The 26,375-nt window shown below is 42.1% G+C and overlaps 1 protein-coding gene across 2 annotated transcripts in view; it reads left to right on the top strand.

The window, feature by feature from the left end:
- Positions 1-26,160, top strand: part of PTPRR (protein tyrosine phosphatase receptor type R) — a 113,210-nt gene extending 87,050 nt beyond the window's left edge. For both annotated transcript variants that reach the window (XM_083574515.1, XM_083574516.1), the window contains exons 7-14: positions 11,705-11,891; positions 12,813-12,897; positions 13,856-13,935; positions 14,614-14,751; positions 20,099-20,209; positions 20,726-20,883; positions 22,634-22,747; positions 24,749-26,160. In XM_083574515.1, coding sequence (XP_083430641.1) covers positions 11,705-11,891; positions 12,813-12,897; positions 13,856-13,935; positions 14,614-14,751; positions 20,099-20,209; positions 20,726-20,883; positions 22,634-22,747; positions 24,749-24,842 — 967 coding nt within the window. In that variant the 3' untranslated portion in view covers positions 24,843-26,160. The remainder of the gene's footprint in view (positions 1-11,704; positions 11,892-12,812; positions 12,898-13,855; positions 13,936-14,613; positions 14,752-20,098; positions 20,210-20,725; positions 20,884-22,633; positions 22,748-24,748) is intronic.
- The last annotated feature ends 215 nt before the right edge of the window (positions 26,161-26,375 follow it).

Genomic DNA, 26,375 nt, shown 5'->3' with positions numbered 1-26,375 from the left:
TTTCACAAGCATGAGAACCTAATATATATTTACAGGAAGGGATCTGGAATTTCCTGGCCGAAATACACAGCTTTGCATAGATTTGGAGGATAAATTTACTCCATTGTGTTGAGATGAATATGCTTTTCTTTGTGCTTAATATAACCCTTAGGCATTTGCTTTCAGGGAAATGTCAGTAACAATTGTTTAAAGCAGAAGCTTGGGATAACCCCCCCCAAAAAAGTTGTTTCAGAAGAGTATTTCAAAGATTGGACACAATGGAGGGGAGAGTACTGTGGTTTAGTTATTTATAAAAATGTTTGTATACCACAGTTTCACTTGAAAATTTCAACATGGTATGCAACAATTATAATACCATAAAAAGCAGCACAAAAGCAACCGCACCAGGTTCCTATCAATGCTCAATGCCTTAGCCAAGCCTATTCTTTCCTATAATCAATAAAGTTGTGGCTTAATTCAACCCAGTACCAGTCTCCTATGACATTATTGTGGCCCTCCCTTCACCTGCCATAACCTTATGCACCTGTGCCAGGAATTATAATACCATTAAAAACCCCCAAAATTAAACTGTATCACCAGCATACTATAATGGGGGGCGGGTCATCGTCTGCATACATCAGGCAGCAAAGAAACATTTCCAGCAAACATTCCAGAGTTACTGTAGAATGCATTTGCTGAATCTCTATTGGAAGAGGATTCCACAGGAATGGGTCAGTAACGCAGAAGGCTTGGTTTCATGTTGATGTCAAATGAGCCTCACTAAGATGGGGGGCAACCCACGATGCTTTTGCAGATGGTAGTGATTGAGCTGGGATTTAAGGGTTCAGGCAGTCCTTAAGGTACCCTGTTCTTATGGATTAGATCAGGGTTTCCCAATCTTGGGTCTCCAGCTGTTGTTGGACTACAACTCCCATCATCCCTAGCTAGCAGGCGCAGTGGTCAGGGAGGATGGGAATTGTAGTCCAAAAACAGCTGGAGACCCAAGGTTGGGAAACCCCAGTTTTAGATCATTCCTCTTGAGTACTGAAAGCATGAATAGGCAACACGTGTACTGGCCCCACTCTCTACAGTTTGTGCATTTGGTGGCCTTATGAAATGCCCCATGTGCAAAGAGATGTCCATGCCTAGGGCTCCTCCATGCAAGGGGAGTCTCCTGACTAGTCCAGGATTCCTCCTCTCATGAAACAGCCAGATGTGAGGCCAGTGGGTGCATGTAGCTGACATGCATGACATCAGCAGGGGTCATGCTAACTACCACAACCCCACAAGCCCCTCGCACATATATTCACCACAAGAAAAACCTTAAGAACAAAGTAGTTAGAAATATCGTAATTTAGGGAAATGAATTTAAAAGAAGCTAAAGTTTTAAGTAGGCATTTTCTCTTACTGATTCACAATGCAGCTATTTCAGTCTGAGGGGAAATGGAGAACAAACCTCAGGTTAGTATCTTCAGGGCCGAAATACAACTGTTTGTGACAATAAATCAGGAACAGGGAACTTGAGGCTCTGGAGGTGTTTTGTTGGACTACAACTCCCATCAGCTGCAGCCAGCATGGCCAATGGTCAGGGATGATGGGAGTTGTTGTCTAGAGGGTCCCACCCCTACAGTAAATATTCACAACAGAGACTTCATATATTTACAACAGGAAGCTCTTTCCGCTGAACACAGGGCATTGCCTTTTTTGTTGTACGCTGTGTCCTGTACCAAAGGAGATCTTCTACCCTTCCTAAGAAAGAATGTTCAAAAGAGCTCATAAACTGTGGTTATATTTTGGATTAGACAACTCCCAAGAGACACTCCATTTTTATGAGAATTCTACTTACAGCATCAGCATCTCCAGAGTCAAATAAATCTGCAGTTGCCACCACACTAATACAAAGCCTTTTATGTAAATTAGGCCAGTGATTTGTTTTGCTTTTTTTCCTAAGAGAAGCGTAAGCATATTGCAGGCTCACAGTTCTTATCATGGCCTGATTCTTGTTACAGTCGTTGCTACTGGTTTTAGCTTGTACACAGGAAACTGCAGTGCCAATCAATATCATTCCCAAGGTGACAGGAAACCTTCTTCAGTCAGTTGTTGATTGCGCTTGTCTTTGCTGCACCACCCATTGCATTTATTCCCTTTGGCTGAACTTAAGACAGATTAATCACTGGCTGACATCTGGCAGACAGTTTTGGTAGCTTGTCAGTGATTTGTCTCAGTGGCTTGTTAAAAGGTTCCTTGTATTTATAAGCGGCTGGGGGTGAGAGGAAGGGAAGGAGCAATAGCTTAGACTGCAACGTAGGGCCCACTTATCTAGGAGTAAGCCCCATTGTACTCAATAAGTCTTATTTCTGACATGAGAGCACTAAAATAGTTTTCAAAGAGTTTAGAATTTTCCATTCCCCCAACATTTTAGGAGGATGAATAGTGTCAATCTGTGGCTATGCAGCATTAAGAAAACCAGGGTGTGTGGATGCAGTTAAATGCATGTACAAATTAAATAATTGTTCAGTCTGTATTGGTCTGCCTTGCTCACTTTAAGCTCCCAATTGTTCCTCTGAAGCTCCACCCTAACCCTCCCCACAGCTCATGCAAATAATGGTCTCATCAGCTTTTGAATGCAGAAAATCCCAGGTACAGCCCTGGGATTTTCCAGGATTTTCCCAGCATCTCCAGGCAAGACTGGGAGTGTCCCTTGTCTGAAACCCTAGAGAGCCTCAGAGTGTGGACACTGCTGAGCTAGCTAGACCATGGATCTGACTTGGTATACAGCAGCAACCCTGGTTCTTCATCAACCAGGCTAACGCCAGCCTTGATGGCAGGCTGTATGGGGAGGGCAAGCCTGACTATGCACCTCAGCAGATACATTGCATACCGGTGTGTTCTGCATACAAAGACATGATTCCTTGTGGAATCACTGTCAGCAAAGGATACTTTTGTCCTTGCTGCATCTGAGAGCACTGTTCCGGTGCTTTACCTTTCCATGTAGGAATGAACAGCAATCAGTCACTTAATACAAGGGGAAAGTAAAAGCATGCACTCAGGGCCGCTGCTAATGTGGTGACTCCAGTCGTTGAGAATCAAGTCCTCTCCTAACCACACAGATCATCTGATTTGTGTTTCTTGTGCACAATAGATGGGGAACCCTCCAACTCTCAGCATCCCTGACTATTGGGCCACACTGATTGGTGCTGATGGGATAACTATCTGGAGGGCTATAGATTCCCAGTCCCTATGCTAGAGAGTGATGGACCAGCAGGAGAGCAGTACAAAATGTTGGGAAGTTGATAGGGATGTGAGGGTGTGGGTGTGGGTGTGTACACACACACACACACACACACACACAGCGAGAGGCATGAATCTTGGGGGGAGGGTTTACTGTCAATGTTTCATCTGAAAGTATGGTTTACATGATAACATTCCAGTTCGATGGTAGAACTAATTGACAGGAAAAGATGGGAGGCTGTCTAAGCGTTCAGTTTTGAACAGTCAGTTCCCGTTGCTCAGCAGCACAGCCTTATCGAGGGAAGTACAGGAGTGAATTGGCAGTACTTTAGAAAGCCTGATTAAAAGAGGGAAAGCTGAAATTGCTCTCATGTCAGCTGTTTCCCTGCACAGGATGTTGAGCGATTCCTGTCCCAACCAGATACTGATTGCTTAAAACTTAAGTCTAGAAGTACTTGTCGAAATCATTTCCTTCATTTTTTTTATTTTTTAAAAATTTTTTATTTTGAGATGATAAAGTCTGAATGAGTGACTTGGAGTGTGAAGTTGGGCATTGAAGATGCTGGGCAGTTCATGAGACATAGAATCAACAGGGCTGAAAGGGAGCCACAAAGATCATCCAGTTGACTCCTCAAAGTGCAGTGGTTGTGAATAGTGTATGCATGGACATTGCTAGGGTTAAGCCAGTTGGCGTTTTATGTATTCATGCCATCTGAATTAATGGGGTGGTTAATTAAAAACAACCACCTGGCATATCTCAGCAGCAGCTGGCACATGCCACCCTAGGCACACAAGTGCTTGCACAGTGTGCTTTTCACTTTCTGCTCTCTGTGATCGCTGTTCATAGACTGGCCACCTGGTCTTTAAAGCATGTTCATGCCACACTCTGTACATGATGCTCTGTGTGCTTTCTTCTATACAAACGTCACACACAAAGAAGCCCTAGGGAGCTGTTCCTATCAAACTAAAGTGCAGCATGCATGCTTTTTCTGTGTGTCCCCACCGCACCCAAATGGGATAATTTGCCTGATCGCTTGCTCTCCCACCAACCCCTTTGTGGTGCTAATTCCAATGTGTTTGGTTTTTATTTTACAGATTTTCAGTTGAAAGCAAAGGACAAAATATCTAAGTACTGTTTTACTTTGCTTGATATTAGAAATCAGGCTCTCTAAAAGTCTGTTTGGAAAGAGAGAACCAGAGAGCCCTAGAGCCAGAAATAGGGTTGCAAACCCCACAGGGCAGTGTACTACACTTGTACTGAAAGAACAAGAACAATTTAGCACCTTTGTGCTGATGAGCATGGAAACGGCTATAGCATATTGCAAGGATCCTGGGAGCACTGTGGAAAACCCTATCCTCCTTCTGGATTCATCTACAAATATACAGAAGGCAGAATTCACAGGATATACACACACCTAGAGGGTCCACATCCAGGCAGCTTAATTAATTGTTGAGGATCTTGTGATGCTTTTTAGATGCACCTGGAACTTGCTTGCACAAGCAGCATTTAATAATAATAATAATAATAATTTTATTATTACATTTCTACCCCGCTTTTCCTCGAAAGAACTCAAGGTAGCATACATAATTCTCTTCCTCACAGTGTGCTTCATAGCCAAGTGGAGATTTGAACCCTGGCCTCCCAGCTCCTAGTCCAACATTCTTTTCTTCTTTCTTTCTTTCTTGAACATTTATTTATTTGGTTTTTCAAATTAAAAAATTACAGAGATATATCAAACATAAATCATAAAAACAAGATTCCAAGGAATCTCTTGGACTTCCATCCTCCCCTTTGTGGGTCCTATTATTAATCCTTTCTTCTCACATCTCTTATGATAATCCAAACCCTTTACCTCTTCCATTATGTCCAGAATTCAACCTTAAACCACAAGTGATATTCCAATCCTACTAACGATTTTAACTGTTTACAATGGTCTTTCAGATAAGTTTCCTCCATTCCTTATGAAACTTTTGGTCTTCCTGATTTCTGACTCTTCCAGTCATTTTCACCATTTCAGCATAGTCCATTAACTTCATCTGCCATTCTTCTCTGGTAGGAACTTTATCTTCTTTCCATCTCTGGGCCAGTAACATCCGTGAAGCCGTGCTCACATACATAATAGTCTTCTCTGCATCTTTGGGATTTCAGCACCTAGAATTCCTAAACGGAAGGCTTCAGGCTTTTCAACAAAGGTTATTTTAAACATTTTTTCAACTCATTATATATCATTTCCCAAGATCCTTTTACTGCCTTACAATTCCACCACATATGATAAAAGGTGCCTTCTTTTTCCTTGCATTTCCAGCATACATTTGAGCATGTTTTATACACTTTTGCTAATTTACTAGGAGTTAAATACTATCGGCACATCATTTTCATATAATTTTCTTTCAACATGCCGTGAACTTTAAATCCCAAACTTTAAAACTCTAGTTACAAGTAGATAGCCATGTTGGTCTCCTGTAGTCGAAACAAAAGAAAAAAAATCCTTCCAGTAGCACCTTAGAGACCAACTAAGTTTGTTATTATTATGAGCTTTCGTGTGCATGCACACTTCTTCAGATATTGGTATGTGAAGAAGTATGCATGCACACGAAAGCTCATACCAATAACAAACTTAGTTTTTCCCAAGCTGTAAGCTATATATTATTCCCAAAGTCTCTCGCCCAGGTCCTAGTCCAACATTCTAACCATTACACCACACTTGCCTCTTCGGCAATCCTTTCTCTTTGCCTGTCAGTGCAATCTCCAGATCAGGATGTGCATAGTTGTGATGCAGTCTTAACATGCAAAGCCAAGCACCTTTCCTCTGTAATCGGTCCTCCTGCCAACTAATGAATGGCTTCCTTCCACCTGCCCTGTTGACTCTGTCTAACAAACAGCCCCCAGCAGCAATGGGGAATCTCGGCAAATGTCCTGGAGGTCTGGGAGGGCAGAAGGAAGCGGCTCCTCCCTTTGTCTGGAATACCAAAGTGAGAAGGCAGAGACTTTTAGACATCGGTCAGCCTTGTTTAATTCCTTGAACAGATTGGAAGAAAGGAAAATTTGCATGGCAGTCCAGTTTGCATTGGAAGAAAGCAGTGAATTTAAACTACATTGAGAGAGCAGGGTGCCAAATGAAATAGCCACGTATGACGAGAGAAGCGATTTAAATGTAAAGTGCGAAAAAAAGTATAAACAGTACAATGAGAATGATTGGAGGACTCGTTTTGTCAGAAGTCTTTTTTATTTAAGTGTTTAATTAAGTATTAATTAGGAAGATTAAGTGTTTTTTATGTACATAAATTTGCTTTTTCTTCTTTCTTTTTTCTGTATTTTCTTTTCTTTTTTCTGAATTGTTTTTTCTTTAATTTACTTTTTGTAGTATGAGATTGTAAATTCTTTGTATAAGTGTGTAATTTAAATTAATAAAAAAGGAAGAAAGGAAAATTTGCATGGCAGTCCAATTTTCATTGGAAGAAAGCAGTAAATTTAAACTACATTGAGAGAGCATGGTGCCAAATGAAATAGCCACGTATGACGAGAAAAGCGATTTAAATGTAAAGTACAGGCAGGAAATAACCCCTTTAAAGGCTTGGTGGCTTTCACCAGCTTGGATGCCCCCGAGAAGGAGAAGAGGAGTTTCTCGTAGACTATTTCCCAGTTAAATGTCTCTTCCATTCACCCTTGCCTCACTCGCTCAAAACTGCTGTGTGAATCAGTTGGGGAGGATGCGAAATATTCTGAAATTGGGCTAAGGAGGATTTGTGAGTTTCTACAGAAAAGCCTTCCTAAGAAGAACTGCCTCATAATCTTCTTACATTTATAGCTCATCCTGTAACCCAAGACAGCATGCATGATGTACTCAGGTGGTCATTCATTCAGGAACTGTCCAGTCTTAGACCTGCTTAGCTTTAGCAAGGAGGTGCTAAAGGCCTTGATACATTTCTTATCACTGACATTAGGTAAAAGTAAAGGCGTGACTAAACCGCTACTGGCACATGGAGGACCATTATGAGTGCCAGCGCGCACGGAAACGCCATTTACCTTCCCACCACAGCGGTACCTATTTACCTACTTGCACTGGTATGCTTTCAAATGCTAGGTTGGCAGAAGCTGGGACAGAGCAATAGGAGTTCACCCCATTGCGCAGATTCGAACTGCTGACCTTCCGATCAACAAGCCCAAGAAGCTCAGTGGTTTAGACCACAGTGCCACCTGCATCCCTAACACTGACGTTAAATACCATTTGGAACAATTCTTTGTTATTCCCTAACCATTTGAATAGCAAATTTATATGTGTAATTCTTGTGTTTCTTTCCATACATCTCCTTAAACTGTTTCGAATGAATTGCCTTCTTTACGCCTGTCCACCAGGGCTGTTGCACAGTTTTCTTGATCAATCTCTTGAACTGGAAAAAGCTATAAATTCAAAGTTATAATTAGATCTGGCCACATTTCTTTTTTTGTTGTTAAAAAGGAAGTAGCCCTTTTGCCACGACTGACAGATATAACAATGTAAAAGCCAAAGAAAATATTAACATTTCAATTGTGCTTTGTTACAAAACAAAACAAATGGGTTTTCTCTGCTTGCTGGGGAAAAGAAAACGCAGACCCTTTTAGAAAGTTAAGATTGCACACTATGTGAGGGGGCAGTTGATCTAGTTGCCTGGGCACCTTCTTCCCCCTGATATTTGCCCCCTTGTGAACAGTTTCACACCCATTTGCAAAGTGCTCTGGGAAAGTGGAGTATTGAAATGGGGACCCTTTTCTATGTAAAATAGCAGGAGCTATATTCCACTAGATGGCAAGGATGACAACTGCTGGGAGTGAAACAGCGGGGATCATTCAATGTGTAACCTAAGGGTTAATTCTGCTCTCAGTAAGTCAGCTAACCAAAAGCCGGTGTTGGAGAAGATGTTGCTTACCAACCAGGCAGAGTGGCATGATCCCTACTGAGGAGGCATGTAATCTGACTGGCTGTGTAGTTCTGAGGGAGCTTTTCCTCTGTACCTGTGGTTGAATGTCTCCCTGCTATGTCCAAGGCCTGAAGTAAGAAAGATATAACCTATTTGTCTCTTTCTCCTTAGTTATATACTGTTTTTGTTCAGTTTCCTCAGTAAAGTATTATTGGCCTATGTATGTATGTATGTATGTATGTATGTATGTATGTCTCTGGACTTTGCTAAAAGCAAGGATAAAATCAAGGAAGATTCTCTTATCTTTGATGCCCTCCCACTACATTCTGAGTGATTGTACAGTAGGCAGTACTTTTTTTTCTTTAAAAAATGTTTAGGGGTACTCTCATTTTCCTACTCATAGGAAATACTGCCCCTCAATGAGGCCAAACTTAGATTCACAAAATGTTTAGGGGTATGCATACCCCTGCATACCCCCAGAAAAAAGCACTGCATACAAGCAGATCATCAGACTACAATTGATTGATAAAAATATTTATATGCTTCTATTCATGAAAAATATCAGAGCAACTGGCAACAGTATATACTGTACATAAAACCAGCTTTAAAAACCATGAAAATTTTAAAATCAGAAATTGACTGACTATTGTAAGAAGAGCTATAACCCTGACAGACTAGGGGGCACTTAAAAGTTGAAACGGAAGGCGTCTGCTGAATCTCTATTGGCAGAGTGTTCCATGTGATTAGCATCAGTGGGTGGTTTCCCTTAGAAAGGCAAGTAATAGCTCAGCTGTTAGAACATGAGACTCTTAAACTCAAGGCTGTGGGTTTGAGCCCCACGTTGGGCAAAAGATTCCTGCATTGCAGGAGGTTTGACTGGACGATCTTTCTGGTCCCTTCCAACTCTACAACTCTATGATTCTTCGAGGGAAAGTGCCAGAATGAGGCAGCCAGCTCTTAATGAAACTGCCGTGTGTGGAGGCTATGAGAGGAAGGCAAACATCTGTCAGCAACTTTGAACTCTCTTTCTTGGTGGATACATTAATAATTCCAAAGCTCTTATTTAAAACAGATATAAGCCTGCAAGCAATAGTGTTTTAGTTGGCCTCATTGATTTTTAGCAAGTGTTCTTTGATAAATTATTCTCAAGCAACATCCAAATAATTAAAGTCATTTTCACTCTTGCAAAATGGCAGGAGCGTGCTGATTCAATCAAACAAACCTGAGTATATTGGAAGGATCCTTTGGCAGCAAATAAGAGAGAATGAAGGATTGTGTTTCCAGCATATAAAGAAGGGGAAATGGTTCTTTTCTAAGTTAGTTTTGCAATGCAGGAAGCTGCTAATTAGCTGAAAAAGCAGGGCAACATTGGCAGCAACAGAATATTTTTCAAGGGGACAAGTCCATAAAATGAGAATTAACAGACCTAACAGTGACAGAATTGTATATTACATGGAGTGATCCTGCAGTGGGGCCATGATCCACCTATTGAAGTTATTTATTTCTTACATTTATATTATATCATTGTTCCCAAGGTGGTTAACATGTTGTTCTCTAGAACTCTTTCAGCTAGGTTGGACAGACCTAGATCTGCTTAGCTTCAGAAAGGTGATGGCCCCATGCCTTTTCACACCATACTCTGATTGAAGTTTAAGTCTCATCCAGAAGATTACATATACAATCGTACCTTGGATTATGAATGCCATGTGAGTCTAACGTTTTGGCTCTCGAATGCCGCAAACCCGGAAGTGAGCGTTCTGGTTTGCGACTGTTCTTTGGAACCCGGACGTCCGACACGGCTTCCGATTGGCTGCAGAGCTTCCTGCAGCCAATTGGAAGCCGTGCCTTGGTTTCTGAACGTTTTGGAAGTCGAATGGACTTCCGGAACAGATTCCATTCGACTTCTGAGGTACCACTGTGTTAGTAAAAATAACAGACAGAAATGCATTGTATTTGGGGGAATTGCTTAGAAATATGTGCATAATGGTCAAAACTTCATAGAAATATTAGGAGAAATTCACACTAAATTGTGGACTTTTTTTACCCCCAAAAAATGTGCAAATTTCTTTGGAAAAGCAGAGAACTGAATTTAAGAATTGGGGGGGGGATAAGATTGAGAGAAACAAAAATTGACAGATTTGTCCATCCCCAATTCCAACAATATGTTCATATGATTTTAACTGATGTGACAAAAATGCCTCCTGGTAATTTTTACTTGAAACTGCCTCTTCCTACCTCTGCCTCTCAGTGGCGTAGCGTGGGGGGTGCAGGGGGGGCCGGCCGCACCAGGCGCAACATCTGGGGGTTAGGGTTAGGGGGCGCAAATCCACGGGTTAGGGGGCGCAAATTACTTGCCTTGCCCCGGGTGCTGACAACCCACGCTACGCCACTGCTGCCTCTGCACATGCACATGCACAAACCTGACCCAGAAGATCATAGAATCATAGAGTTGGAAGGGACCTAAGGGTCATCTAGTCCAACCCCCTGCAATGCAGGAATCTCAGCTAAAGCATCCATGACAGAGGGACACCCAACCTCTGCTTAAAAACCTCCAAGGAAGAAGAGTTCATAACCTCCTGAGATCAGAGAACTGTCCAGAGCCAAAGTCCATTAGGTGCAAGGAGCAATGTGCTCTAATGTGAATTAGGTTTCAATCTGCCTGACACATAGCAGAGAAAAGCAAGCAAATGAATAGTGTGAAATAATAAGAATACAGTGGTACCTCGGGTTAAGAACTTAATTTGTTCTGGAGGTCCGTTCTTAACCTGAAACTGTTATTAACCTGAAGCACCACTTTAGCTAATGGGGCCTCCTGCCGCTGCTGCACAATTTCTGTTCTCATCCTGAAGCAAAGTTCTTAACCCGAGGTACTATTTCTGGGTTAGTGGAGTCTGTAACCTGAAGCGTCTGTAACCTAAAGTGTCTGTAACCCGAGGTACCACTGTAGATGATGACTCCCAGCTGTGATATCTGAGAGCAGAACCATGCCAGTTTGTTTGCCTGCAATTCCAATGACATCAGGACAACAGCAGCACCTAATAGGTCCTGGGCTGATGGACAGTCTTCTGACGTTCTTAGGAAGCTTTTAGGGAGGAGCTTACAGAGTGGCAGAGATCAGAAGAACACACATGGCTATTTGAATCACATGGAACTGAGAAAGTGCTGTGCAATCCCGTGCATGTTTACTCCAGTGGGACCTACTGCCCAAGAAGTACCGTATTTTTTGCTCTATAAGACTCACTTTTTCCCTCCTAAAAAGTAAGGGGAGATGTGTGTGCGTCTTATGGGGTGAATGCAGGCTGCACAGCTATCCCAGAAGCCAGAACAGCAAGAGGGATTGCTGCTTTCACTGCGCAGCGATCCCTCTTGCTGTTCTGGCTTCTGAGATTCAGAATTTTTTTTTCTTGTTTTCCTCCTCCAAAAACTACGTGCGTCTAATGGTCTGGTGCGTCTTATAGAGCGAAAAAAACGGTATGTTTGGGATTGCAGCCCAAACTCCACATGCAAACACTCAACCTAGATCAAGTTTTAAAATAGCAGGTAAGGTCCTCATGAGTTAAAGAGCTGATTGCACGTCACTTGTTTTGTAATGCAGGCGAGGATCCAATGTATCGCTCACCTTGGATATGAGCAGCTTGGGCAGCATCGAACCTTTCGTAGCCGTGCCGACGCCAAGAGAAAAGGTTGCCATGGAGTACCTGCAGTCAGCCAGCCGGATTCTGACAAGACAGCAGTTGCAAGACACAGTGGCAAGTTCTCATTTGCTCCAGACCGAATTTATGGTAAGTCTGTTGGCCTGTCGTCACAACTTGCTCAAATCTGTGACCCTATTCTACGACTTAGCTTATTTTTATGTATTTATTTTAGAGAGTTTCTATGCTGCTTTTGCCTTCTGTTATGAATTACCAAAGTGGTTTACATATTAAATATAATGCAAGACCATATACTCAGAGGTACCCAGCTGTTAAAACCAAAAATCCAAACAACCAATATCAGAACAGCAAAAAAGTGGTGAGGACAAGAAGTACATTTCCCCCCTCTGTTCTGGTTGACACCATCCAGCATCAGTGCCCACTGCTTGCTTACTGCCAGAGGAACTCTCTTCTGTACAATGGCCAGGTGGACACCTGTGAAGGCAGTACAGCCAGCAGAGCCTCTTGCAGCTTGATGCAACTGGTCCTGATGAGCTAAGTCATCCCAAGGGAAATTGAATGCAGTAACATTTCCACACCTGCCGCCCAGTAGTGGGCAGCGCACTGGGGCTGTGCTGTTTACCTGACCTCCTTCTGGCCCAATTGCTGCCTACTGGGAGGAAGACGGGAAGAAGTAAGGTGGCAACAAGTTCGGTGCGGTGCAAATGCACCAGCAGGAACACCAGATTAGCTCTGCCAGCATGTTTGCGCAGTGCCAACCTCCCCAGCAACTTTCCATCCCCTTCTGCTGCAGCTACTTAGCCAGAGGGCAGACAAGTATGTGGCACAGCTCCACTGTGAACATCCATCACCCTTGGAGAGGCCATTTTGAGCCAGAGAAATGGCCAGCGGGAAAAAGACTAAGCACCCTGCCTCCCTCCCATTACTGCTGTACTCAAAATTATAGTCTTTCAAGGCTGCTTTGTGGTTCCTTTCATGCAAGTGGTAAGTAGCACTTTATAAAGGCTAATGTGACTTGATTATGGGTGTGTGTGTTTCCTTCCTCTCTAGGAAATCCCCATGAATTTTGTGGATCCTAAAGAAATTGACATCCCTAGTCATGGAACTAAAAACCGCTATAAGACCATTCTTCCGAGTAAGTCCGTTTAAACTGATGTTTTTATCCGTCTGCTATTTAATCCAGCGGTGCAGTCCTCCCTTTTCCTATCATCAGTCCATTGCTGATGTCAGCCTTTCCATTCCCAACACTGGGTGTGCCTTTTGAACTAGGGCACCTGACAAGGGATGTGTGAAATGATGGCTTTTCTTTGAAAAGGGCTGTAGGCTGACAACCCCACCCTGTGCATTGCTGTGAAGTTCTCCAGTGACTTGTGTTAAAAGTTTTCCGTACTTCTGAATTATGATCTTTCTTTCCTGGGCTGGTCAGTTACCTAACCGTAATGTGGCATGGTTCTTAATTTTATAATGACAGAATTTTCTCCCCCTCCCACACACACACCTTTTTGGGGAGAGAAGGACCATGTGTTCTTTTGAGTTGTGGACCCTTCCTTCCCCCCCCCCCCCCTGGTATTTATAGCTTATTGCAACATTGTTTTCTTCAAAATTCATTGAGGTTTCTTCTTATTATTTATTAAATTTCTATACCACCCTTCAACCAAGGGTCACAATATAAAAACACATACACATTACACATACCATAGTAACAAGTGAAAACAATAATCCCTCCACACACAGGTTATTATTATTATTTACTCAATCAATTAGCACTATGTCTTTTGAATGTCTGGCTTCAATTGTATTGAAACTGATGCTGTAGATTTTCAGCCCACTCTAGAAAGCAGCCAAACTCAAATTCATTGATCAGGGGTGGCAAACCTGTGGTCTTCCAGGGGTTGATGGACATGGTAGCCAGAAGCCATGATGCTTATGTTCTACCTCCACTGTATGCTGGGAATCACAAGAGGGGAGACTGCTATTCCCATCATTCTTGACCACTGGCCACCTCACCACCTATTCCTTTTCATATGCTTCTGTAGCTCTTAAAGGTAAATGGATTTTCATTTTGATTTCCAAGTTTGTTTTTTCCCTCCCAGATCCTGTAAGCAGAGTCTGTTTGAAACCAAAGAACCCAAGCGATGCTTTGAGCACCTACATAAATGCTAACTACATCCGGGTAAGTAAATCAGTGTGAATTGTGTGAGGATTTACTTTCTTAAAGTTCATTTTCGTGCCTTCAGTTTAGGAATACTTGATTCTTGTTTACCTAGGAGACTATCCAACATTAGTTGCCTAGTTTTGCTGAATTAAAGGCCACCATGTTTCTCTTTACTTCTGCTCTGTGTCTACCCCAGGAACCCATGGGTTGCATTCAATGCTAGTCCTGCTCTAAGTAGACCCATTCGAATGAGCAGGCATGACTGACTTAGGCCCATTTATTTCAATGGGTCTACTCTGAGTAGGACCTGATTGGACAGGGAAATGCAGTAAAAAAAAAAGATGGGATAAATGACTGATTAATCAGCAAGCATATAACCATCATACAAGCAAATGAGGATAAAATCAGGAAGAATGCTCATTGTCAGATAGCCTCCCCACAAACAAATCAGAGCAAATGTCCAGGAAAGAGCAGATAGCACCTAACCTTTGTGTGAGCTTTATGCAAGCAAATCACAATGAAAGCACAATAACAGATTGTCTGGAGGCACATTTAGATTATTGGTGCTTTAAGCTAAAGGACTGTACAAGCTTTCAGTGTTGGCTCTCTCCTTTTTTAAGTGTCTGATTCTTTTATACAAATGAAGATCTTTAACTGTTAATCGTTCAAATGTAAGGTATCTTGTTTCTCAACCAGGGTTATGGTGGCCAGGAGAAGGCTTTCATCGCAACCCAGGGCCCGATGATTAATACAGTGAATGATTTCTGGCTGATGGTGTGGCAAGAGGACAGTCCTGTCATTGTTATGATCACAAAGCTGAAGGAGAAAAATGAGGTACGATTTCTCAGATGAGCCACTTGTGAAAACAACCCCTCCAAATGTGGAAAACAGCCAGTGCTGGGATCAAATGATCAAGACCCAAACGTCATCATGATGAATGCTATATACAATCGGAGCCATGCAGGACATATTTGGGAGAAGAAAAAGCTAAGGCGTAATCCCTTCACAAATCTAGAGTGGAGGCCCTAAGATGGTTGGATGGTGTCTTGTATGCCTCCTTCTGGCAACTCCTGCAGCCAAGCTTTCCTTTGGACCACATCAGCGAGGCCAAGAGGGGTTGGGGTTTTTTTGTCATCTGGGCAGCCCAGGACCTCCATACACACTGCCCAGATACACACTGCTCATTCTCCATACCTTGTGTCTGGACTTCTGCCTTCAAGTCCTACTTTGACAGCATAGTTGCATTGAAGCATGCAGGGTCGGTGGAGTGGTACTGTGATCAGGAAGAGAGTCTATGTCAGGGTTTCCCAAACTTGTGTCTCCAGCTGTTTTTGGACTACAACTCCCATCATCCCTGACTACTGGTCCTGCTAGCTAGGCATGGTGGTAGTTGTAGTCCAAAAACAGCAGGAGACCCAAGTTTGGGAAACCCTGGTCTAGGCAATTGATTGAGGACCTATCTATTTAATTATTACCCTATCCAAAATATACTTACATGACATCTAAATGATGGTATTCTAAGGGCACGTGAGAGATTAAACAGATGGTATTCTAAGGGCACGTGAATTAAACAGATCCTTGTCTGACCTGATCAGAATGCTTATAGAAACCTGTGGTGGCCAACTTGGATGGATTTTGAAAAGGAGTGGACAGATTAATGGAGGATAAGGCTATCAAAGGATACTAGCTATGGTGGCTCTGTTCTGCCTAATGTTTCTAGATACCAGGTGCTGGAAGCCACAGGAGAGCAGAGCACTCTTGTGCTGGGTACTGTTTGTGGGTTTCCTACAGCATCTGGTTGGCCACTGTGAGAACAGGATTCTGATCCAGCTGGCTCTTCTTACGTTCTTAAACCTATAATATGACCTAAAGTAGAAATATTTTCCCAAAGGAAATGCCAATTTTTTGAACACTTACATCTAACACTGCTTGAAAAGAATGACTTGAAAGGAACACCCAATGGTTTCCAACATATCAGGAAGCCCTGTGTTTACCTGAATTGCCTAGGCTCCTTACAATATTGTTTATCTACATTGTCATGGACTGACAGTGGCAATTTCCTCCTAATAAAAGAAGGGGAGACGTCTTAAGTAGTTCCCAGGCTATATGGAGAAAGTCTGTGTTTACATGAGCTTCTGGCATTCCGCTGAGAAACCCTGGCAAGAGTATTAAGGACTGTTGCGATGGTAGATGAATGATTCTGTCACCTTATTTGCTACTGGAAGCACAGAGGTTTGGGCACACGGTTGTTTTGCTATCTAAATGTCTGTCAAATATTCAGAGAACAGGGGAAGAAAGGAAGGAGCAGCTGGAAAAGGACTGATGAATAAAAAAGAGAAGAGACAAAGCATCGAAATGGTGCTGAGCTGTGTAAAAGCTTTAATAAGAAATATATAATGCCTAAAGGGATGTGGGTGGCGCTGTGGGTTAAACCACAGAGCCTAGGACTTGCCAATCAGAAGGTTGGTGGTTTGAATCCCCGCAACGGGGTGAGCTCCTGTTGCTCGGTCCCTACTCCTGCCAACCTAGCAGTTCAAAAAGCATGTCAAAGTGCAAGTAGATAAATAGGTACCGCTCCGGCGGGAAGGTAAACGCCGTTTCCATGTGCTGCTCTGGTTCGCCAGAAGCAGCTTAGTCATGCTGGCCACATGACCCGGAAGCTGTACGCCGGCTCCCTCGGCCAATAAAGCGAGATGAGCGCCGCAACCCCAGAGTCGGTCACAACTGGACCTAATGGTCAGGGGTCCCTTTGCCTTTACCTATCTAATGCCTAAAGTGTTTCAGCTGACCCTTCCTTGAGGGTATCAGGCCTCACTGAAATACTCTAGCAAGTCATGAGAATTCATATCTTTGTTTGCTCATTAACTTTCAAAGAAGAGCGGAGAGTTGTTTTTATTTTGAAAGTACTGGCATGGATGAAAATGTGCAAACCCCAACGCTCCCGACGAGAAACCAAAACCCAGGCATTTTGAGTGGCTTACTGCTAAATCCATATTCGCCAGAGGAGAGAGTGCAGGCACCCCATCCGCATCTCTAGTTGCTGTCAGTGAGACTTTATGGCAGCTGATTGGAGCATTCTTTATTAATTTAGACCATTAATAGTCTGCCTCTCATTCAAAGAACTCAGGGCAGGCAACACAACAGAATCGAAAAGCATACTATATCTATATGAAAGAGAATAGAAGCATTGGGGCAGACAAAAGAGCAGCAACATTATGTTGTTATCAGTAGTAGTTTTTACATAAGAGTCGTAATGGGTTACATTTGTTACTGTGGACTGAAGATAAGACTCCTCCCTTAGCCTTTTGTTTCTAGTCAGGTCTCAGGTTTTTTTCAAGCCAATTTTGATCTAATGCATTTGGCTGCTTTCTGTGTATTTCTTGATTGTAAATCACTCCATTGTCCTTTATGGGAAGAAATGCTGATCCTATCACTGAGACAATTTCCTCGGTATATATATTCAGTTTCAATTTTACCTTTTACTAATGAACTTAGGCCTGCTTTTCACTGGTGATTAATCTATTCACTAGCAGGTGCACCAGTATTGCTATAATAATAATAATAATAATAATAATAATAATAATAATAATAATATTCCTTAAACACTAGGTAGAAAGGGAAACAAGTGGATAAACCAATAAAAAAGGACCAGCCTTGGTTTTCAATAGCAAGCCAATTATTACATAGGGATGTACAGATATCTGTGGTTTTCATTTCCCCAAAGGGGGGGGGGGAATGCATGTTTGCCGTTACAGATAAGTACCATGAATAAAGTACCTGGGTTATGAGAAATTTATCATGGTGCTGTTGTGGGGGGGACAAGGGAAAAGGCAGCAGTGAAATGTTCAACAATTTAACCATTTTTACTGCAGTTGTACAACAATGCAGAAGCATTGCCATGAAATGAAACTAGCCCAGAGTCTAGTTCTCAAACCCTGCAGGTTTCATGGAAAAATGATCTGCAATTACAATCCAAAATAACTTGCAAAATGAATCCACAAGAGGAATGTTGCAAATTTTCCCCTCTCTGGTGTGGGCTTTTCTCCCTCTCTGGTGTGGGCTTCCTAGCTCAAAGACATAGGGGCAAGAAAAGTTTCGCCTGTTGTTTTGGTCTGTTGGTTGGCTTTGTTGTTGTTGTTTTTCCTTGTTGTTAAGCTCTTCCAGAAATAGAAAAATGGTAACTGATAACTGGGGTTTCCTAGGACAATCTTTTCAGGGGACACTCAGGAGGCACAGAATGCGCAAGAAGTTTCTCAGCTTTTCCAAAAACTTAAGTGTGTGTTTACTTTAAAAAAGAGGTGCATACATCAATGGTGGGTAAAAAGTCTTTTCATGCACATAAGAATACAAAATAAAAAAATTCCTTCCAGTAGCACCTTAGAGACCAACTGAGTTTGTTATTGGTATGAGCTTTTGTGTGCATGCACAAATATGAAAGATCATACCAATAACAAACTCAGTTGGTCTCTAAGGTGCTACTGGAAGGAATTTTTAAATTTTGTTTCGACTACGGCAGACCAACACGGCTACCTACCTGTAATAAGAATACAAGGTTTAAAAAAAATAGTCTTTTAGGCTGCAATCCTATACACATTTACCTAAGAGTAACCTCAACTGAACTCAGTAGGACTTATTTCTAAATAGTCAATATAGAATTACACTGTAAAGGTAAAGGGACCCCTGACCATTAGGGTCCAGTCACGGACGACTCTGGGGTTGCAGTGCTCATCTCTCTTTATTGGCTGAGGGAGCCGGCATACAGTTTCCGGTCATGTGGCCAGCATGAATAAGCCGCTTCTGGCAAACCAGAGCAGTGCACAGAAATGCCGTTTACCTTCCTACCGGAGAGGTACCTATTTATCTACTTGCACTCTGACATGCTTTCGAACTACTAGGTTGGCAGGAGCAGGGATCGAGCAACGGGAGCTCACCCCATTGCGGGAATTCGAACCGCCAACCTTCTGATCGGCAAGCCCTAGGCTCTGTGGTTTAACCCACAGCGCCACCCACCACATAATTTATTTTTTGGAAGGAGTCATGCTTAGTGTCTTTTTTATAATAAGACTTACTTCCAGTTCCATTCAGAGAGGATTGCAGCCTTAATATAGCAATTGGTTTTTAATCAAGACATTTATGTGCAGCATGAGATTTAAATAAAATAATTTCATAGGCACTGGTATAATAATGGGGCTTTTAAAAACGTGTAGGCAGTTAAAGAAGAAGAAGCTGCTAACAGCTGAAGAAAGTGTGGAGAAACTGAACTTTTATGAAAACTCAATGGAAAAGAAGTCAGGCAATATTCTATGTATTAGCTAAATGAATTTTGAACATGCAGAGCTCCTATTTCTGGTCTCTAACATTTCTTTTTCACAAATTGTATGTTGGTTCCCCCACCACCACCACCTTCTGTTATCTATTCACAAAACAAGGCGTGTAAAGGCAACTGTAATAAATTTGCAAAGTAATTAAAATGTGTTATGAATATATGCTCATGCATTTGAATTCAAGGTTTGCATCTAAAGTTCACAGGGAAAGGCCATGATTGACTATTTTTTCTGGCATCATAAACCATTGGCTTGGATCACTGGATTGCCCTCCAGATGTTGTTGGACCTCAACCCCCATCACCTCTCAGCACTGGCTACGATGGGAGTTGTAGGTCAACAACATCTGGAGACCAAAGGATGAGAAAGCCTCAGTTAAAGGTGTGTAAAGGGTGGAGAACATGAATTGTCATAAAATCTGTTCCCCAAAATTCAAAGTGAGTCTCACTAAGGTGTGAAATGCTAGTATGTGCTCTAGGTGTGCTGTAGTGTGTCTGCACATGCATTTTATGTAGGTGTGGGCTGGAGACAAGATACACACACACACACACACACACACACACACACACCACAAACAAACAAAACCCTACCTTAGGGTACCATTGAACTCAAATGACATTTTTAAAAAGTCACCTGCAACTTCTCCCCAAAAGGCAAAGAGGGAACAAAACAGGGTCATGTTCCAGAAAATGGAACTGCCCATGGGAAATAAAGACAATATTGGAAATATTGGCATTTATGTTAAAAATTATATTGAAATATTCGCAGTTGTAACAAGGGAGTTATTCCATCGCCACTATCAAGCAAAACAGGGTTTGTTTGTTTTTAATCAAGCATTTTAAAATTTCTATTTTCCAGAAATGTGTGCTCTATTGGCCGGAGAAAAGAGGGATATATGGAAAAGTGGAAGTTCTTGTTAACAGTGTGCAAGAATGTGAGAATTACACTGTCCGTAACCTTACATTAAAGGTAATACAAGTTCTGGTCATTTCTCGTCTCTTACCATATCTGCTTGTGTCTTCTTTTAAGGAGTAAAAAGTACAGGGACACGGGTGGCACTGTGGGTAAATCCTCAGCGCCTAGGACTTGCCGATCGCATGGTTGGCGGTTCGAATCCCCGCGGCGGGGTGCGCTCCCGTCGTTCGGTCCCAGCGCCTGCCAACCTAGCAGTTCGAAAGCACCTCCGGGTGCAAGTAGATAAATAGGGACCGCTTACCAGCGGGAAGGTAAACGGCGTTCCGTGTGCTGTGCTGGCTCGCCAGATGCAGCTTGTCACGCTGGCCACGTGACCTGGAAGTGTCTTCGGACAGCGCTGGCTCCCGGCCTACAGAGTGAGATGAGCGCACAACCCTAGAGTCTGGCAAGACTGGCCCGTACGGGCAGGGGTACGTTTACCTTTACCATATCTGCTTGTGTCTTCTTTTAAGGAGTAATACAATTAAGAAAGCACTATTCGTGGTTCATCACATACACGTTTATTTTCAGCAAGGAAGCCTTTCAAGACATGTCAAACATTACTGGTACACATCCTGGCCAGACCACAAAACTCCAGATAGTGCTCAGCCCCTTCTACAGCTCATGCTGGATGTCGAAGAGGACAGGGTGGGATCCGTTGGTAGAGGACCTGTAATTGTGCATTGCAGGTAATTTGCTTTCTTTCTTGCTTGCTTGCTTGCTTGCTTGCTTTTTAAAAAAGTTGTTTCTCTTGCAAATTCAGTGAAGGAGAATTTCTATAAGGGTGCTGGGGGGGGGATTCAGAAATCAAATCACTATGTAAAGTCACTGTTTGCTGCCATCTTTTCCTGATAACACTTGATAGGAAGATAGAAAGCTTGTACTGGTTACTCCCATCCCAATGTAGCTAACAACGTTTCTACTGAATTAGAATTGCAGTCGCAGAAATGTGTTTACCTTTACACCATTGCTGTTCTGCCAAGGTGTTGCTTCAACTTTCCCCTCAGCATATCTCTATATGCTAATTTTTAATAAAGCAGAGAAATGTGCAATTGCGCATTCCCACCATGCTGGGGCAGGAAACCATTACAATTTTGTGCAGTGGATCACTGCTCAGTTATGAAAGGAGCAAACTGAAACATAAGCAAACCTAGAAAACTAGGAGGGAAATCGGCAGATTGAAGCACACCTTTCATGCTTTGAGGAAATGGCACGTGTGTCACTCCTTGTCAGTGTTAACATTGTCTAAATTCTGCTCCTCTTTTTGGAAAACAATTTTCCTCTTTTTTATGATTTCAAACATTATAGTCTTGTATGAATAGAAGGCAAGAGCATCCCAGTGCTAGATTTATGTATAAGCTAAGCAAGCTATAGATTAGGGCCCCATTCTCTTGGGGGTCCCCAAAAAAATTAAAGGGGAAAAAACCTGAAGGTACATTTCCAAAATATAAGATAACAAACAAATAAAATAAAACCTACATAGAGCAACAGTGTTTTGTGTTGTGTAGGCTCCTATGATGTAAGTAATGGGCCCCGCCTGCTAGCCTGCTCCCTAAAATATCACTGGTTTGCTCATTTCTCTATATAGAGTGCCTACATTCTGCATGGACTGTTTGCATGGCAACATGTGCAATGACCACTCTCCGCTTAAAACAGGGGGTGCCCTTTGCATGGACGCGCGCAGCCCTAGATCTGGAGCGGCCCCATCAGCATAGGCTTGGCTTTGCCTTCCCTCAGGTGGGATACCTGGAGGTCTCCACCTACCTCAGTCAGTTGTCCAATCCCACCTAGGGGAAGCGTTGCCAAGGAGACCAGGCCAGGTAGGGGAGGGATTACCTGCCCACACAATAGAGGGAGGATCTTACCTGGGAATCCTCACTTGGCTCCAGAGCCTACATTCTGCATGGACTGTTTGCATGGCAACATGTCCAAATGGCTTTAGATACCTATTAGGTCCATAAATTACCATATAGCATATATCCAAAACAAAAAACAGTGACAATTTATTGTTGACAAAGGACAGCTGGACATATAAAGGGCCCCATTACCTTCAGTAGCTTAGGGCCTCATCAAACCTAAATCCGGCCCTGATCATCCCTCATAGTATTGGGCGGGGGGGTGATTTCAAACTCAGTTTATAAGGATATATTAAAACTAACGAAAGAACCATTTTAAAGAAAAATCCTGCCTCAACATAATCAGGGCCATATGTGTTTTTACAGAATAGAAACCTGAAAATGCCAATCTACTAATTCACCAAGCATTAATATTTTCTGCTAGGTGGGGGGGGGTGAATATGAACCAATAAGATTATCCTGGGCTCGCCATTCCTTCTTCTCCATGGGTAGAACTTTGACAGATGATGGAAGATGATGATAACTGACATTTTAGTCTCTTTGATCTTTGGTGTGCCTTTTTTTCCCTTTTTTTAACTTTCAGTGCTGGAATAGGAAGGACTGGATGTTTCATTGCTACCGCAATTGGTTGTCATCAGCTGAAGGAAGAAGGAGTTGTTGACGCATTAAGCATTGTCTGCCAACTTCGTTTGGACAGGTAAGATGACGCCACATGCAAAATCCATCTGCAGTCCCAGTCCTGGTCATTTCTCCCATCCAACACTATTTGCCAAAACATCAAAGAGATGGAGATTCGTTCACGCATTGCCATCATCATATCTGGTTTGGCCTTTAGGGAATCATTCTAGGAACAAACTCACTTTTGTGTATAATGAAGACTCAATAAATTCATTTGGAGATAAATTTGGTTTGGTTTGCAATACCTAATTCACACTTTCGGATATAATATGTGAGCCAAAACTTAGATATCCTTCCAAATTTGCACATCTCCGAAATTTTGTGATGCAATTCCCGAACCAAAATATATGTACAAAAATGGTATTTGTGGGGACAGTATGCTTTAAAATGCATGCACCGATGGATATAAAGTACAAAAATGCATTATATTAGGAAATTTGCTTGCAGAAATGTGTTTATTAGTCAAAACAGCCTGCGAAGATGTGTATATTAGTAGAAATACACACTAAAATGCTGAATAATTTTTGCGAGGTCTTTTCTGTTGTTGCTTTTTAACACAAACCGATGCATAACTACAGCAAACAGAGCTTAGGGCAGAAAAAAGTAGAAATGGAGACAAAGTGAAATGGACAGATTCGCCCATCCCTAGCTTGGAGTTTTTGAAGAAAAATATTAAAAAGCAACTTCAACAGACTGCAAATTTCAGCAGACAAGTGGTGGTGGTAGGATTGGTACTTAATTCTTTCCCTGCCTTCCCTTTTAGTATGAGTCCTTGTTTGATAGCGGTGCAGAAACTCCAGGGTACTTTTGCAGTGACTTTTAACACATTTGTCGTAGGTGTCCACACACTATACTTTTATGGTCAAAACCAAATAAGAATGGCACTGTCGAATGCTGCAGTCGGTGAGTCACTGCTGCAGAATTTCTTCTGTGTCAGCTGGTAAGGCAGGAAGTCTGGGAGGCGTTAGAAAAAGGACAGGAAAACCTGCACTTTGTACATGTGCCCCTACGGTCACAATAGGTCACATATTTAATGTAAGAATGAAAATGCATTGACACTGGGAGCCAGGTTTTGATTTGCTGCTACGTTTTAAGATGCACGTTGCTCCGTCCAAATTAATTTGGAATAAATAGTTTGGTGGCTGAGGCGCCGCACGTTGCAAAAAGAGGAAGCAAAATCTGACGGTGTAATTTTAGATTTTCATAGCATGAAATATAAAATGCAGCAGATTCTCTGCAAACATCCATCTTTAACATTAAGTTTCTGCTCATTACTGTATTTGGGGCTGATACAGAACCTCACGTGAAACCTTGTTAGACAGAAATAAAAAGTAATGTGAACCTACACACCATAGGCCAGAGATGAGAAACCTCTGACCCTCCAAATATTTGTTGGAATAATAATAATAATAATAATAATAATAATAATAATAATAATAATAAATTTTATTTATATCCCGCCCTCCACAGCCGAAGCCGGGCTCAGGGCAGCTAACAACAATAAAATAGTACAACATTCTAAAATAATTTCATTATAAAATTAATTCAACTCAAATTGATGGCAACCATTAGGCTAAAGTTCTGTGAAGATTGCCAAAGGAGGGAGTCAGGCTGTGCCCTGACCAAAGGCCTGGTGGAACAGCTCTGTCTTGCAGGCCCTGCGGAAAGATGTCAAATCCCTCAGGGCTCTAGTCTCTTGTGACCGAGCGTTCCACCAGATTGGAGCCACAGCCAAAAAAGCCCTGGCTCTAGTTGAGGCCAGCCTAACCTCTCTGTGGCCTGGGACCTTCAGGATGTTTTTGTTTGAAGACCGTAAGTTCCTCTGTGGGACATACCAGGAGATGCTCCCAGCAACCCTATTGGCCATGCTGACTGGACCTGATGGGAACTGGAGCTCAATAGCATCTGAATGGCTATGCCATTAGCAGTGATACCCCTATAAACTCTCTGGGGTAGTGGGAACTATTCTGTCACTAAAGGTACTTGCCATCTCTTTCCACCTCCCCCTTTTTCCCCCCAGAGGTGGAATGGTCCAAACCAGTGAACAGTATGAATTTGTGCATCATGCGCTGAACCTGTACGAAAGCAGGCCATCTGCTGAAGCTGTCCAGTGAAACCAAGAAGGAAGAAGCAAATATGTTGATCTCTCTTGGGGTAATTTGATTCGTTACCTACCAGCAACTTCTTCAAGGAGTTTACAGCTGTGAAGAGGAGTGGCACTGCAGCCAACTTGTAAAAGGAATGTGGATGGTTAAAAACAAAAACAAAAGCATACAAGATTGACGGACCTTTGTCTTGAATGTATTGTGAGTTCCCTGAACCAGTTTTTAAATGAAGGTTAATGTACTGATGTTACATTTGGATTTCACATATATATCTTATGGAGGATTTGTTTCTGTATTAGTGGGATCTGCCACACAGAATGTATGTAACGTATGTTTGTATGTTCTACAATGGACTCGGGAAATTCCACTGAAGAAATGTGTACAAATGCTTTAACGTTTGCAACAACAACAAAAAGTCTGTCTTGTGAATAGGCTGTCAGGTGTTCTACTGTACCTGTTAAGTGCTATTACCTATTATGTGGTAAACTTTATTCCGAGCCTTTTATGATTCTTGCCAATTATGATTCTTGGTCAGTTATTGGCTTCAAATGGAAACAAATATTTTTTGAAAAGCCCATTGTTTTTGAAACTATTCGAAATCAGTTTGGTATTTTATATGACAGCTCCTAAGTTGTCTTATACGACAACTCCCAAGTACTCTTAGATATTTAAGTGTGTATAGTAAATTCTATAAAGCATTGTGGAACACAATGGCGGCCACACAAAGGGAGTGTTTCCTGTGCAAGCCTGACTGAAACAAATAAAAGTTATAAAAGAAATCCTGTATTTCATTCGAGGTTGCTATGCCCTTGTGGACTTCTCTTTCGCTTCATTGGGGCTTGCACAAGTGACATTTCCAGTGGATTGAGCCCAGTGTCTTTTTTTCAATGTTGATGTATATATTTGATACTGTCAATTGTCTTAGAAGCTGCTTTTTGCTCCAGGACAGAATCCGGTGTATTTGTAAATCTCGTGAGTCGTTTTAATTTTAAAAAAAGAGAAACTTTGTAACATATACTAAATGGTAAGAATTTTAAATATTTGCCTGTCTTTTACCGAAAGCTTTTTTTAAAAATAAACACAAGTTCCATTTATTGTAAGGAGATGGATGGGTGTTCAGGAGAACACAAACTAGAATGGACCATGAGGATCTTGGTGTTTTCTTCTTTTTATCTTTGCAGTGATCAGTTTGTAAAGACAAAAAAAGTATCGCTGGAACCCCCCATTTGGCAAGAACTGAGGAGTCTCAGCATAGGATTTGATAATGAGTTTCTAAAGCAGTTATGTTACCTTTGCTTCATCCAACCAATAAACTTGATACAAAATATTTAAAGATGTCTATATTTTCCTCATGTTATTTCACCGATTACCAGCCAATTTTCTCCCTCAGCAAGCCCATGAAACTCAGGTCTGTCTCTTAGCTTCATGTTGAAGTGATACTCATCTCGGAATACCCCGCCCTGGGCATTTTACTTCCCACAGTACCCTATAATATGCTCCTTCCTCTGGCCTACCTAGGCCTAATCCAATATGTCTTTTCTG

Source organism: Podarcis filfolensis, assembly GCF_964270895.1.
Source record: "Podarcis filfolensis genome assembly, chromosome: 10".
Classification (NCBI taxonomy): Eukaryota; Metazoa; Chordata; class Lepidosauria; order Squamata; family Lacertidae; genus Podarcis; species Podarcis filfolensis.
This window is presented reverse-complemented; position numbering and strand designations above follow the sequence as displayed.